The sequence below is a fragment of the Bubalus kerabau genome, chromosome 13 (genome assembly GCF_029407905.1).
Source record: "Bubalus kerabau isolate K-KA32 ecotype Philippines breed swamp buffalo chromosome 13, PCC_UOA_SB_1v2, whole genome shotgun sequence".
Classification (NCBI taxonomy): Eukaryota; Metazoa; Chordata; class Mammalia; order Artiodactyla; family Bovidae; genus Bubalus; species Bubalus kerabau.
Window position 1 is genome coordinate 28,222,639 of NC_073636.1, and position 15,495 is coordinate 28,238,133.

Here is a 15,495-nt window from a genome sequence, read left to right on the forward strand (position 1 = left end):
AGTTTAAAAAAGAATAAGACACATGACAGAAAATAGACTGAATTTTGAATCCTCTAAATCGGATGTATATTTCAGGAATACCCCAGAAGAGCTTGTCTTGTTCTGAGGAATTCAGGGAATTGATGGACTTGCCTACATCTGGAGCCAGAAACCTGAAACATCATTTAGCCAAAGCCAAGTCATCAGGTAGAGCCAGCCTGCACCTGCTCTAGTGTCCACACCTGAGACCCTGCCCCCTCTCAGAACTTCCTCAGCCTGTGGTGTGTGTTTTAGGGATCGTGGGGAGCCTGAAACCTGCTTTCCAGTCTATCTCAGCATCAGCCCTCTTGAAGCAACAGAAGCAGCATATGTTAGAGATGCGGAAAAAGAAGTCAGAAGAAATACAGAAACGGTAGGAGTCACAGGTTTAATATTCCCTGTTTAGATTGCTCATCTCGTGAATTCTGGGGCTGTCCTAATAGATTTCAGAAATGTGACTGGATTTGAGGTGGTTGGCCACCTTTTCAACTTTGAAAGTTTTTTAAGAATAATTTTAACATAACTTTTAAAGTTATAAAGCATTTAAAGGTAAGTATTTCTGACTGATGCTAGTGAATCCTTAGACCAGGTACTACAGGCTGTAGTAATTAATGTCACTGTAGAAAAGAGAAAGTAATGACATACAAAGACAGTTTTGTGAAAAAGGAAAGTAGACTGTGGCCAGTTTGCCACCTGTTTCTCAGTTTTGCCAGTTAGGTTTTTTTTGTTTGTTTGTTTGTTTTTAATTTTATTTTATTTTTAAACTTTACAATATTGTATTAGTTTTGCCATATATCGAAATGAATCCGCCACAGGTATACATGTGGCCAGTTAGGTTTTTTAATTACAGTCTGAGCCAGTGCATGGCTTCTGCATTTGTTCAGGTCAGTGATAAAATTGAGACACTGAGAATGGAGAGTCATTTGAGAGGCAAAATCAAGTGAAAATGGGTGTGGAAAATGAATCAAAGACTCTTGAACTGAAGTTATTTGAATGGTAGTAAAAGCTACTGTCTACAGGCATCCAGTGTACACTGACCACCATGCTGTACACTGTACACACGTCACATTGGTCCTTACCATAATCTGTGAAGTGTTATTATCCTTGTTTTGTGACTAATGTAACTTAAGACCAGAGAGCTAGTAGATGGTGGAGCCAAGTTTAAACTCACACCTACCTGTTCTACTCCAGTGTTGAACCATTGCTGTCCCAGACCTGGGCTCTTAATGTGGTTCCATGGAGGGGAAAAGTCTATTACAAGTCAGGAAGAGATGCTTTGGAAAAATAGGGGAACAGATTTGGCTTCAGGTGGGTTAGTTTGAGGTCCTGGTAGGCTATCTATAGCAGTATTCATCAGGGGCCTACAGATGACGTGAATGTATATGTATATACATGGACATATGTGGACCTTGTGGGGAGTGGAAAGTACCTGTCAGTTTAAAGGCGTTACGGTTTAAAGTTTTTCAAAGTTTTCCTGGCCAAACATAACTTATCTTTGGGCAGCATCTGGTAGGCCGTTTGCAGACTCAGCCTGGAACTTATAGGAGTGGGGATAATATGGTAGTGAAAAGAAGACTGGCTCAGGATTACCTGGTACTAGTCCTCAGCCTGTCACTTAATGGGCAGTGGGGTCTTGGGCCTCAGTTTCTTCATCTCTACAATGAGAGGTTTGGACAAGTGATTTCTGACCTTTGTTGTTTTTACATAGCCCTTGAAGCCACATATGAAGGAATAGGAGATTCAAGAAGGAGGAGGTATATTCTACAGCAAAAATTAACACAATATTGTAAAACAACTATACTAGAAAAATAAAATATCATCTTAAAACTAAAAAAAAGCCCATATATAAAATAATCAGTGTGAATTATATTAATAGCACCCTTCTTCTACGACTTCCAAATGTATCGTATGTGTTACCTCATCCTAGTAGAATAAACAAAATACACAGATTCAGTGAGTTCCTGAAGCATCTCAGCTAATCAGAGGGCACAGCAAACCTTCAGAGCTGAAGATGCTCCATATACTGACCCCACTAGAAAGCCAATTGATAAAATTAGTAATCAGTTCTAAATTGGTGAAACAATTAGCATTTATTCAGTGAAAAATCAGTTAACTGAAGAATTAGTGAGGTTAGTTTTGTTTTTACTGTGCGCTAATCTGAATAACCAAGGATGGAAAATTATTTTACTGACGACTACTTATCAGCTGGTGGCCTGCCTGTGATCTCCCAGTCTGTGTGTTTTGTGCTTGTGTGCGTAGTTTGTGACTGCCTTTTTCTTTATAAAGCTTTTTGCAAAGCTCCAGTGAAATCAAGAGCCCAGCTGTGCCATCCTCTTCTCAGCAGCCCCCTTGTCGATCTCCACCAATGGGGGCTGAATTCCCCAAGGTGAAAGGAACCCCAACCACGCAGATGCCCAAGCTTGGAAGAGGCATCTCAGAAGGAGATGATGTCCTCTTTTTTGATGAGTCACCACCACCAAGACCAAAACTGAATGCCTTAGCAGAAGCCAAAAAGGTAACTGGCATCTGTTTTCTTCACCACTTGGATTTGTATTCTGTGAGACATAGCTGGTGCTTCAAACTTAATATACCCGTAACCAGAAAAGACAGTTACCTCATACCTATTTATTGATCATGATAATTAGAGTCAAAGGAATTTTAAATGATAATTGGTATCAACAATGCCATTAATTTAATTCAAGAAAACTAGCCACTGTCTCCACCTTGTTTCTTTTCAGGCTGCAGGAGATAACATGGAAGAAACAAACTTCTAAAATGTTTATGTAGTTCCTTTGTGGATCTAAAAGCTTATAGACTATCTGAAGTTAAAAAATAAACTGAGATTTGGTTTGCTAACTTAGAGACCTGTTTTCCCTTCTTTGAAGTTTTAATGATTATGTTAATAACGCTAAGTAAAATGAAGATTATTTTACTAATGTATGTTTGAGAACTGCCAGAATTCACTGGTTAATTCATTGGAAAGGGATACAGAGCTACAGATGCCTATCTTATCGTTTAGATTTTTATCTCCCTCTCTTTTCTGTTTTCCTAGTTAGCTGCTATAACCAAATTAAGGTCAAAAGGCCAGATTCTTACAAAAACAGACCCAAATAGCATTAAGAAGCTAAAGGAACCCCAGGATGTCCTGGAAGTGAAGGAACGTGTAGAAAAGAACAGCACATTTCCTCCTCAAGGTACTCCAAATGGGAAGCTGTCCAGTGGGAAAGAGACAGTACTTACAGAGGAAATGGTCCAAAACATAACCAGCCTGAAGCCTGAAAGACTGAAAGTGAAAGTTGCTCAGTCGTGTCCGACTGTTTGCACTCCCGTGGACTATATAGTCCATGAAATTCTCCAGGCCAGAATACTGGAGTGGGTAGCCTTTCCCTTCTTTAGGAGATCTTCCCAACCCAGGGATCAAACCCACGTCTCCCACATTGCAGGCAGATTCTTTACCAGCTGAGCCACAAGGGAAGCCCAGTACTGGAGTGGGTAGCCTATTCCTTCAGCGGATCTTTCCAACCCAGGAATCGGATCGGGGTCTCCCGCATTGCAGGCAGGTTCTTTACCAACTGAGCTATCAGGGAAGCCCTCGACATCAAAAGTCATTATTTTTTTTCTACTTTTCCTCTATGGAGAGTACCTAAGTAGAATTTCTGCAGCTGGAACTGATTGTTTTTTATAATCTTGTTGAATTAAAATGAAATTATGTACAATTTAAAATCTTGAGATTACTCATTGAATCTTTGCACCTATATGTTAGTATAAAGATTTACTTTGTTTTAAAGGAGCAGGCCTTGTTTTAAATTGCCCTATTTTAATTTTTAAAGCTGAAGCTGACAATTATCACTTTAACCTCAATTTGTAGATAGGAGTTTTGTTGTTGTTACCTCTTTTCATAATTGGCCCTTATTTTAAGGTGAAAAAGAGATTCTAATTTAGTGATCAAACCTCCATCTCCTGCCTCCATTCTAGTTTGTACTTCTCAGTTCACTTCTTCTAAGAGCCTCCCTTTGTTGGTACTAGGGGAGGTAAATTCAGTTGAAGGGTCTTATGGCGGGGAACACAGAGCTGGGGGAAGCTGAGTTGGTGAGGCACACTGACTCTCTGCAGTTCCTCTGTGACAGCTCACACTTTTTCATTCTGCTCTAGCTGAGGATGAATTGGAGCCTGCCAAGAAAAAAAGGAGAGAGCAACTTGCCTACTTGGAATCTGAGGAATTTCAGACAATTCTAAAAGCAAATTCGAGGCACACGGGGATCTTAAAAGAGGTAAGAAAGAGCCCAGAAGGTCACAGGTAACAGAGCTATCCTCTGACTCGGGTGCTTTGTTATGGGACTCAGAATTTGTCCTGTAACCTCAGCTGAAACATTAATTGTATCTTGGTTTGTTTGAATTTATTTTTGAAGAACAGGAATATTGCTAATAGATTTTAGCTTTGCCTTTGTTGCTTTGAAGAGTATCATTCAGCATTATTTAAATTGACTTTGATATTAAAGTGTTTCAGTCCATATTTTATAATAACTTTATATTGTATAAAAATATCAAGTTACTGTGTTGTACAAGATATCAAAGCACAGTTGTCCCTCCATAACCATAGGACTTGTCCGGTTGTACTTTAGGAACAGTCAGTGTATATTAAAACCATGCACAAGTGTCGTAGGGTTGTATATAAATAAAGCTGTTAGGTTCAAAAGTTATAATAGGTTTTCCATCAACATGGATGCCCTATAGAACATTCAGAACAATCCTTTGATGTATGAGGTACTGTTCCGTGCACTGCAAAAGGTGTAGCATTTGCACTGCAAAACGTGTAGCATTTGTGGTCCCTGTCAGCAGCAGGGGTAGTGGTCACTGAGATAACAAAAAAAGTATTACAGCAGATTTTTAAAATGTCCCTTATTTAGTGCCAGCATGCCAAATGATCTACCTTTCTTTTGGTTAATAAAGGACTAAGGAGACAATTAAATATTTTTCTACTGGACTCGGGACGAGAGGAGCTCAAGCAGACCCTGAAAGACTATAGAGCCAAGTTCCCTGGCACTTTATGCCTTGTTCAGCTGTGCTGACTAGAGCTGTGACCACATTTTGTCATGAATAGCTCTCTGCCCTCACACCTACACATTGTTCCAGACAAGCAGGGATTGCTCCTTCCAAGTGCTTGGTCTGGAGAATAGAATCAAACAGATAGGGTGCCATCACTGAGGAGGCATCCAGCACCTCCCATAAACTAGTCTGTGTTGGAACAATGGAAACATTTCCCTTCTGGGGCACACTTGAGCTCATGACACTGCTAATCACGTCAGTAGTTTTGTATTTAGTGTCTTACACATCACCAAATGCTTTCATGCCTTCTATTTGTCCATTAAGGGCTTATTTCTACTTACCATCTTTTGGGTTGCAGTTAACTGAGCCATATGTTCATACAGTTAGCTTGTTTCTTCAGGTCTGATTTGATTATTATTAAACAACTGCCTGAGTCTGTATCAGATTTGGTTCAAGGTCTTCTGGATGTCATGTCACTCCAGGCCGAGGCTGAGGTGCAGGAACGCTATTTTGAGCCTCTGGTGAAAAAAGAACAAATGGAAGAAAAGATGAGAAACACCCGGGAAGTAAAATGTCGAGTCGTGACATGCAAGACGGTGAGTACAGGAGATGGCTGTCCCTATGGCCTATCTGTGGGCTCTGTGACCTTGCAAGGTGTGGAGACTCGGTGGGGTGTGGGGCCATGTTTTGTGACCGGAGTCCTGCCTGGGTTTAGGGTCATTTAATTAGGCAGGACCCCAGTGTTATCTCTCCTCCTCAAGTTTTTTTGGTTTGTTTTTGGCTGTGCTGGGTCTTCATTGCTGTGTGGGCTTTTCTGTAGTTGCAGCCATTGGGAGCACTGCTCTCTAGTTACAGTTTTCGCTTCACATTACAATGGCTTCTCGTTGCAGAACACAGGCCCTAGGGAGCACGGGATTCAGTAATTGCGGCTTGTGGGCTCTAGAGCACAGCCTCAATAGTTGTGGCACATGGACTTAGTGGCTCTGTGGCATGTGGGATCTTTCTGGCCCAGGGATTGTACACGTCTCTTGCAGGTAGATTCTTTACCACTGAGCTACCAGGGAAGCCACCCTTCTCAAGTTTTAACATGTCCTCAACCCTTAGTTTCCAGTCCCTTGGAGCCTTAATTGAAAAACGTGACTTGGCATCAGATGTGATCAACCACTTTTGTTCCCTTCTCCTCAGGGCCTAACGTAAATGTCCCCTGGAAAAGTTCTTTCTGTACATGTTTCCTGGCATTACCATTCCTTTTGAGTATACCTGCATGACTAATCAGCATTGTGAGCATGTGTAAGAGGAAGAAGAGGCTTAGCTTACAACTGTCTCTGACTTTATTTTTAAAACCTTAGATTCTCCTTTATATTTGGTGGGGGCGGCACTGAACCAACTACTCCTTTGAGAAAGTACAGACCCTAGGGAGTCAGTAAAGCCTTTACCTTAGAGGACAGCTTTTCCTCTGACAAGATGGCCATATTAAGACAGAGCTGGTGTATTCCTTTCCTGTTGCTGCTTAACAAATGACCACCAACTAGGGGCACAGAACAGCACAGATATATTATCTCACAGTTCTATAGGTCAGAATTTTATGTGGGTTTTGTTGGGGTGAAATCCAGGTGTCAGTAGGGTGCATTCCTTTCTAGAGCTCTAGGGGAGAATCCGTGTCCTTGCCTTTTCCAGCTTCTAGAGCTTGCCTACATACGTTGACTCGTAGCCCCTTCCTCCATCATCAGAACCAGCAGTGGGAGGTGGGGTCCTCTCAGCGCATGGCTCCAACCTCCTTTCCTCTCTCCCACTCTTGAGGACTCTTGTGAATCCTTTGGGCCCACCTGGACAATCCAGAATAATTTCCCAATCTTAAAATCAACAGATTAGCAACCTTCATTCCATCTGCAACCTGAATTCCCCTTTGCCAGTAACATAACATACTTGTGAATTCCAGGGAATAGGGTGTGCATATCATGAGAGGATTATTTTGCCTAACACAATTGGCATACCACCATACTCTGCCCTCTTTGAGGCTGCCAAGGCCAAAAGTTGTTCATCTAGACTCAGTGTGATTACCAGAAATTACATAGCACTGTCCTGACTCTGTTTCAACCCTCACCTACCATTTCTTGTTCTCTTCAGTCCTTTTAAGGATCAAAATTAAGTTACTTAAGATCTTTCTTGGTTTTACTGCTTACGAAATAGGAGTAGTAATAAGCTTATAATCCTTTTCAGAGGCCTTGTAAGAGAAAGTGAAAAAGCAGCTCATCATCCTTCCTAAATAGGCCCCATGCCTATAACCTGTAGTCTTATAATCAGGGACTAGAGTGAATACAGGGTAGACCAACTAAAGCTACTAGAAATTTCCAGTCCTTTTTTTCTCCCTAGCTATTGTCTTGATGTCACAGAAGATTACTGTGAATTTTACACCTGAAGTTGGGGGCAAACATGAGAAAAAAATGGTATTAATAGGGGGAAAGTCAAGAAGTCACAAGGATCACTGCACCCGAAAGATGGTAACTCCACTAATCACTGCCTGCTAATGACAAGAGAATAGAAGTTCTGAGGAACAGGCCGCCTTCATGGCAGCTAGCTCCTCTCTCCTTCAGAGCTCTTGACCAGATCTTTGTGCTGGTTCTGTGCAGTGTGCCTACACCCACTTCAAGCCTCTGGAGACCTGCGTCAGCGAACAGCATGACTACCACTGGCATGACGGTGTGAAGAGGTTTTTCAAGTGTCCCTGTGGAAACAGAACTATCTCCCTTGACAGACTCCCCCAGAAGCACTGCAGGTAAGAGAATTCCTGGGGTTCTTGGTCCCATAGGCTTCCTGAACCTTTTTGCAATTCCTGGGTGATGCTATTCCCTAGAAACTTTGGACAGTCCTTGACCCTGAGAGGGTCAGCCTTGTTCTGTGCCTCCTTACAGCTCCTGGAGGGAAGGGATCCTCCCCCTTTCACGACTGTACCCCAATACTAAATATATTGCCTGACACTAGGTTATCAGAAACGTTTGTTGACTAAATGGAGCCTGGGTGGTGTGGGTTGTATGATGTTGATCCTTTGGAATTTGAGGCAATTTTGCTATCACTTTTAGTCTTCCTGAGAATGTTTCACCAGCATATCCTCACTACTTTTTGTTGTTGTTCACTTATTTCGTTTGGGTTGTTGTTTATTTCCTGGAGCCCAAACTTCACTCTCATGTCAAGTTTCTCCATAGCTGATTTGGAATGAGGGTGGGGGTGGAGGAACCCAAACCCCATGCTGGTTCATCCCCTTGTCAGAGCTGGTTTGTGCATTTTTTTTAAACAATTGAGATTAGAATTGTTTAAAGTACCTATTCATATATTGATACTTGACTTCTCTCCAGAATATTGTAACAGCAAGAGCTTGTATAAAACAGAGTATCAGAGCAGTGTGATCATTAAGGATAAGCAGTAAGTGCAACTCAAATGAAAGAATATGATGCTTTTCAGCCCCCAGGTGGCACTGTTACTTTGTTAAGAACTTGTGCTTTCTCTGGTCTCTCTCTTGTCAATTCTTGATCTAGAGCAGAAATGGGCAAACTTTTTCTGTAAAAGGCCAAATGGTAAATATATTAGGCTTTGCCAGCCCTGTGGTCTGTTTCACCACTACTCAAACATGTTGTTGTGCTAGTCATAGGTAATACTCACACAGACATGGCTGTGTTAAAAAAGAATTCATGAAAACTGTGGCAGGCTGGAGTTGGCCCATGTGTTATAATTGTCTGACAGTGAGTTGTGTGTAATATCATCATTGATCTGGTAGTAGGCTGTGAAAGTTCTCTCAGTAGATATTAAACAGGTCTGTAGCTGGGGAAGGTGATGGAGAGGCTCCCAGCTAAGTCCTTTGCAGCTGATGCTCAGAGTGGGGTCTAAGGAAGATGGGGAGAAAGGATGAGCCTGATGGGGTGGCCCTATGCCCAGGACCCTCTCAGATCCAAGGCTCCTGGGAGCCACAGTCCCATTACTTCACTATATTTCATTTGTTTCTCTCTCCCCAGTGTAAAATTGCTAGAAAATAAGCTTTCCCCATAGTATCCCCCTGCTTTCTCAGGGTTGGACTCAACTACCATGTTAAACAATGAGAATGAATCTCTAGGCCCTTTGACTAAAGAGAGTGAAAAATCTCTTGACTAGGAAAAGATTTTCTTCCTGTTGTGTTGCTTTGGCCCCAAATGTAACAGTGACCTTTCAGTGGAAAAGTCAAGATATCACTGTCTTCCCTGTTCTCACTATTGAAAACGGGAAAGCATTGTTCAAACCCAAAGGAAGAGTAATCCTCTCTTACCAGAATCGTTGAGTTCCAGAAAAGGAGAAAGGAACAAGCCATGGGCTTCTTGTCGCTATAGGCTGGCTTTCTCAATCTGAGGGTCATCCCAGTGATCTTCACTGGAAACCAAGCTCACTCTCCTTGCCTGTAGAGTGCATAGCTCTATGCAGCACTACCATTTGAAATTCCTTTTCTGAAGTATCTATCTGGCTTTTGACAGACTTCAAAACCCATTGCTTGATTACTGATGTGTGTATTTTCAGTAGCAGTAGAATGTAAACTGGAACATGAATCTCACCTTAGTGAGCTTCTGCTTAAATGAGGCGGCTCTCCCCAAAAGTGCAGGGAGCACTATTATCTTCATGTATGTGGACCTGTAACCTCATCACTGAGTCAGTCTGATCTTTTCTGTTTCAGTAATTGTGGCCTCTTCAAATGGGAACGGGACGGAATGTTAAAGGTATGTCATCTGTAAGGTGATAGATTTTAGTGACCTATGCAAATACTGTTGACCCATTTCTTATTAAACTGTTTCTGTTTTTCTAGGAAAAGACAGGTCCAAAGATAGGAGGAGAAACCTTGTTACCAAGAGGAGAAGAACATGCCAAATTTCTGAATAGCCTTAAATAGCCCTGACTTCAAACAGGTACCCATAGCTTACATTGCCCCTTGTAGTTCTAGAAAAGCAGTTTTGGCTCTGAATTGCCCATGTTCCTGATTGACACAGCCGAATACTGTTAAGCCTACAACTTTGTGTTAGTTTAACATCAAATTTAACATGACCTTTAAGTGGAAAATCGAGATACCAAAAGGTAGATGAAAAGTTGTGTTTCTCTGTCTCTTGGGTTATAGAGTATACGACGTCACTTCTTAATCACAGTAAGGTTCTGGTATTTATGTGGACAACCAGAGGCAAAAGAATACATTTAGCTCAGGTAACTTGCCTAACTTCTGTGCTTCAGTTTCCTCATCAGTAAAATGAGGAAGGTTGGACTAAATGATCTTGAAATGTGCATTCAAAACTCTAAAGTTAATATAACATTTTGCCATTTAGAAAATTATGACCATCACCCTTGATACAGTCTCACTATATTAATATTAGAACCCAGGTTCCTTCTGTTGATTCTGCTGTTACCTCCATTTTGTTCTTGGAAGTCAAGTCACTGACCCATGTGGCATTTCAGTTCATATCTATATGGTTCTTTGTGCCCTTACATTATTGCAGAGCTCTGTAATGGAAATACCTAAAATTTTATCATCTTAAAGTATGGTTTTGTTTAAATATGGCTTAAAGAAACTGAAACCTCTAACCAAAACAACTGTAAAACTAGAGAAACCATGAAACCCAATTGGAAAACAGAAACATCTCACAAGAAGAATCCTGTGGAGTTTCCGATTTGCAGATATTGTTTATTAGACACACTAAGAATTTTAGATCTGGGATCACTGGGACCTGTGGTTACGCTCAAGTTGGGCCCTTCGGCTCACTGGTTCTGGGACTGTGGCTGAGGTGCCCGTGTTCAGTTTCCCCATCAGCAAAATGAAGGTGATGATGTCTTGGTGGCATGGACTCTTGTGAGATGGTGCATGTATGCAGGAGCGCAGTAGGTGTGACTTTCATCATCAATGAGAGAAATGGAGCTTCCCATGTAAGAGCACAGAGACCTGAGATGTTATGGGCGCCTGGACAGAAGGGTGATGATGGAGGTGGACAGTGGTGCATGGCCTCAAAGGAACAGACAGATTGTGCTGGAGAGGGAGTCCAGGGTCATGCTCTGGGTTAGGTAACTAACTGCATGGATGTTGAGAGGAAACTCTGAAGGAATGGGAGGTAGATAGCCCAGACATTCAGATGCACCAGGCTCCCCACCCAGGGAAGATCAAGGTGGTGACAGGACCCAACTCTGGGGCAGTGTCAGTAATGCCTAACTCGGGAGCCGCGTTAGGCATTACTGACAGGGCAGCTTAGCCGCCAGGGCAAGACCCATACAGTCTGAGGTTGGAGTGGGCTCATGGGAATGTGCACTGTGAAGTGAAATGAAAGTTGCTCAGTCATATCTGACTCTTTGTGACCCCATGGACTACAGTCCATGGAATTTTCCAGGCCAGAACACTGGAGTGGGTAGCCTTTCCCTTCTCCAGGGGATCTTCCCAACCTAGGGATCAAACCCAGGTCTCCCACATTGTGGGCAGATTCTTTACCAGCTGAGCCACAAGGGAAGCCCAAGAATACTGGAGTGGGTAGCCTACCCCTTCTCCAGCAGATCTTCCCGACCCAGGAATCAAACCGGATTCTTTACCAGCTGAGCTATGAGGGAAGTCCAGTGTGGACTGTAACCACGTTGTATACAAACATCCTCAGGCTTCTAAAGAAATAGCAGTTTTAAGAGCACCAAGGGCTAGAAGAATGCGGTCAGCATTCCAGATAAGGCAGTATGGGGTCTCATTGGATCAGCTCCATCTTGTCCTGCACCCAACTCAGAGGTGCCCATAACGTCTTAGGTCTTCGTACTGAACCAGCTCGGGTTTTGGTGTCACCAGCAAGAATTAGGGTATATAACTCTGGCAGGGTCGCAAGCAGAAAAATAGATGGGGAGGTGAGTGTTACTCATCGAAGATCCTTTCCAGGTCAGTCTTCAAACACAGATAAAAATGTTGAGGATTGGCTTTCAGAGCAAAACAAAAGGTTGGGTGGCAGCACGTGGGGGTTTCAGTGAACCAAAAGGGGCCGAGTTCCTAATTATTTAAGCCAGGTCATGGGTACATGGAGACTGGTGCTTGTGTCTGTATTGTCATATATGTTGTAAGTTATCCTGATGAAAGGTAAAAACAAGTAACTCCAGTTTTTCTTCTCTGTGGTACCCACCCATTATCCCTGGGGCCAGTTATTGCTCCTTCCTCCAGTCTATTGCTGTATTTAGAGCGTTGCTATGGCAGAAAACTTATTGTAGTGGGTTTGTTTATCCACAATATAGTATATGATACGATATAAATATCATATATTTATCCACAAATATACAAGCTGCTAGCATGTATATTTTAATGTGGTTCAATTTCAAGGTGCCAAGTCCAGTGCTACCCTACTGGTGTTCAGTAAATGTTGGGTGGATGGAGAGAGTTCAAAAATTGTGAATACAAGGAACTTAATAAATGTTTTCTGAATTGTTCAGTGCTGTAAAAGTGCTGCACTCAATATGCCAACAAATCTGGAAAACTCAGCAGTGACCACAGGACTGGGAAAAGTCAGTTTTCGTTCCAGTCCCAAAGAAAGGCAATTCCAAAGTATGCTCAAACTACCGCACAATTGCACTCATCTCACACGCTAGCAAAGTAATGCTCAAAATTCTGAAGCCAGGCTTTAACAGTACATGAACCATGAACTTCCAGATGTTCAAGCTGGATTTAAAAAAGGCAGAGGAACCAGAAATCAAATTGCCAACATCCGCTGGATCATTGAAAAAGAAAGAGAATTCCAGAAAAACATCTACTTTTGCTTTATTGACAATGCCAAACCCTTTGACTGTATGGATCACAGGAAACTGTGGGAAATTAAAGAGATGGGAATACTGGGCCACCTGACCTGCTTCCTGAGAAATCTGTGTGCAGGTCAAGAAGCAACACTCAGAACTAGATGTGGAACAACAGACTGGTTCCAAATAGGGAAAGGAGTACATCAAGGCTGTATATTGTCACCCTGCTTATTTAACTTATATGCAGAGTACATCATGTAAAATGCCGGGCTGGATGAAGCACAAGCTGAAATCAAGATTGCCAAGAGAAATATCAGTGGCCTCAGATACACAGATGATACCGCCCTTATGGCAGAAAGCAAAGAAGAACTAAAGAGCCTCTTGATCAAAGTGAAAGGGGAGAGTGAAAAAGTTGGCTTAAAGCTCAACATTCAGAAAACTAAAATCATGGCATCCAGTCCCATCACTTCATGGCAAATAGATGGGGAAACAATGGAAATAGTGACAGACTTTATTTTTGGTGGCTCCAAAATCACTGCAGATGGTGACTGCAGCCATGAAATTAACAAGACACTTGCTTCTTGGAAGAAAAGCTATGACCAACCTAGACAGTGTATTAAAAAGTAGAGACATTACAAAGGTCCATCTAGTCAAAGCTATGGTTTTTCCAGTAGTCATGTACAAATGTGAGAGTTGGACTATAAAGAAAGCTGAGTGCCGAAGAATTGATGCTTTTGAACTATGGTGTTGGAGAAGACTCTTGAGAGTCCCTTGGACAGCAAGGAGATCCAACCAGTTAATCCTAAATGAAATCAGTCCTGAATATTCATTGGAAGGACTGATGCTGAAGCTGAAACTGCAATACTTTGGCCACCTGATGCAAAGAACCAACTCATTGGAAAAGACCCTAATGCTGGAAAAGATTGAAGGCAGGAGGAGAAGGGGACGACAGAGGATGAGATGGTTGGGTGGCTTCACCGACGCAGTGGACATGAGTTTGAGTAGGCTCTGGAAGTTGGTGATGGACAGGGAATCCTGGTGTGCTGCAGTCCATGGGATCACAAAGAGTCAGACTCTACTGAGCCACTGAACTGAACTGCTAGGTCAAACATGCGGGCTACTCCATTTAGGAGAGTCCGCTGCTTGGGCAGCCTGAGTTTGCAAACACCATTTGACCCAAGTGAATGCCACCTAACGATTGAGTCAGTTGATAGGATTATTATTTTGAAATTTAAACTCTAGCTAGAAATAATACATATTTCTCCCAGGATAGTATTATAGTAGGAACATAACTCTTAAAAGGACGTGGTTGTGGGAGATAGTTGATTCAGGTTTTCAAGAGCCAGGAATAAATTCCACATGCCTTAGATTCCATCAAAGTCTGCTCTGTGTGTAGAAGTTTCTGTGTCTAAGGCTTGTGTTCCCCTTAAGGTCACACACTTTTAGGAGTATTTCACTTTCCAGGAGGAATGTATTTTTGTTTTGTTTTGTTTTCTAAACAGAGAAAATGTTTAAATCTCAAAAATAATCAAAAGCACTTGAAATTCTTATATTTTTGATGGCTCATTTCAAGTAGATGTGTTTGTCCCATAAACTTAAAACAGCTGTGGGTCTGAAGTAGGTCACACCTGAGCAGCCACCTGGACACTGAGCTACAGGTTGCTCTTTGAAGACCCCTCCCTGTATAAGAAACATGTTCTTATTTGAGCCAAGGGTGTTGTGAGAGTTCAGATTCACTTCTGTATATGTTGTGCAGTAACATTCTTATAAAGGTAGATGGGTGAGCTGAATGTAGATGCCCCTGTTTTTAAAATTTTACTTTTAAATTTTGAATAATTAAAAATATAATCGAGTTACTTCTCATTTACCCTAGGTTTTGGGGGGTTTCCACTGGGGGATGCTGTTTGTGTGTGTTTTGTTAGAATATTCAGGGATAAGAGGGATAGGTGGGCCGGAGGGGGCACATACTCATTTACATTAAAAGTATGGTTCATCACAAGGCCCGTCTTTAATCCTCCTACCCTCTTTACCAATGTGTATTAATAGCAGTGTAGAGCTTCTTGTATAATCAGAACAGGGTAAGCACATGGTGGTCTAAGCACACAAAAATGGTCATGTCCTCCATGGTTGATCACAGTATTCTGACCTTCACAATAGACTTTTTTTTTCAATGCCTTTTTTGGGGAAGGGGGTTTATGTTTGTTTGTTTTGAGCATGCTGCTCAGTTTGTAAGATCTTAGTGCTTTGACCAGGGATTGAATCCAAGCCACAACAATGAAAGCCCAGAATCCTAACAGTAGGCCACAGAGAACTCCCTGTGCCATTTTTTGTTTAGAGGAAATAAGTGGATTTTTTAAAGAAAATTATCTTTCTCTTGAGTTTTCTCAAACTACTTTCCCTTTCTGAACAACAGAAGGAAAACTGAACTAATTTACGTTGCAATGATCCAGAATAGCAAACAAGAAGCTTCTGAATGAGGAGTGTGGAATTGTCTCCAAAGAGAACTGAAAACATGGAATTTCAGCTTTTAAAATTTTCCAGTTTTCAACTTTTAAAAACATTACAAATTGATGTATAGGAAAGTTGACAGAGAGCGATTGCATGAGTTGAGTTTTTGTGTAAAAGTTGATGATAGAAGTAAAGCTAGATGTTTATAAGAGACTAAATGTGTCTGACAACATTAAT

At 41.8% G+C, this 15,495-nt stretch overlaps 1 protein-coding gene across 9 annotated transcripts in view; it reads left to right on the forward strand.

Moving 5' to 3' along the window:
• Nucleotides 1-15,495, forward strand: part of MCM10 (minichromosome maintenance 10 replication initiation factor) — a 42,561-nt gene that overhangs the window by 19,967 nt on the left and 7,099 nt on the right. For 8 of the 9 annotated variants that reach the window (XM_055543845.1, XM_055543848.1, XM_055543846.1 and 5 more), the window contains exons 12-20: nucleotides 76-186; nucleotides 274-391; nucleotides 2,305-2,533; nucleotides 3,071-3,212; nucleotides 4,171-4,289; nucleotides 5,547-5,660; nucleotides 7,695-7,840; nucleotides 9,758-9,800; nucleotides 9,887-9,986. In XM_055543845.1, the coding sequence (XP_055399820.1) occupies nucleotides 76-186; nucleotides 274-391; nucleotides 2,305-2,533; nucleotides 3,071-3,212; nucleotides 4,171-4,289; nucleotides 5,547-5,660; nucleotides 7,695-7,840; nucleotides 9,758-9,800; nucleotides 9,887-9,970 (1,106 nt within the window). In that variant the 3' untranslated portion in view covers nucleotides 9,971-9,986. Of the gene's footprint in view, nucleotides 1-75; nucleotides 187-273; nucleotides 392-2,304; nucleotides 2,534-3,070; nucleotides 3,213-4,170; nucleotides 4,290-5,546; nucleotides 5,661-7,694; nucleotides 7,841-9,757; nucleotides 9,801-9,886; nucleotides 9,987-15,223; nucleotides 15,441-15,495 lie in introns of those variants that run through there. The other variant, XM_055543847.1, reaches the window with a different exon arrangement.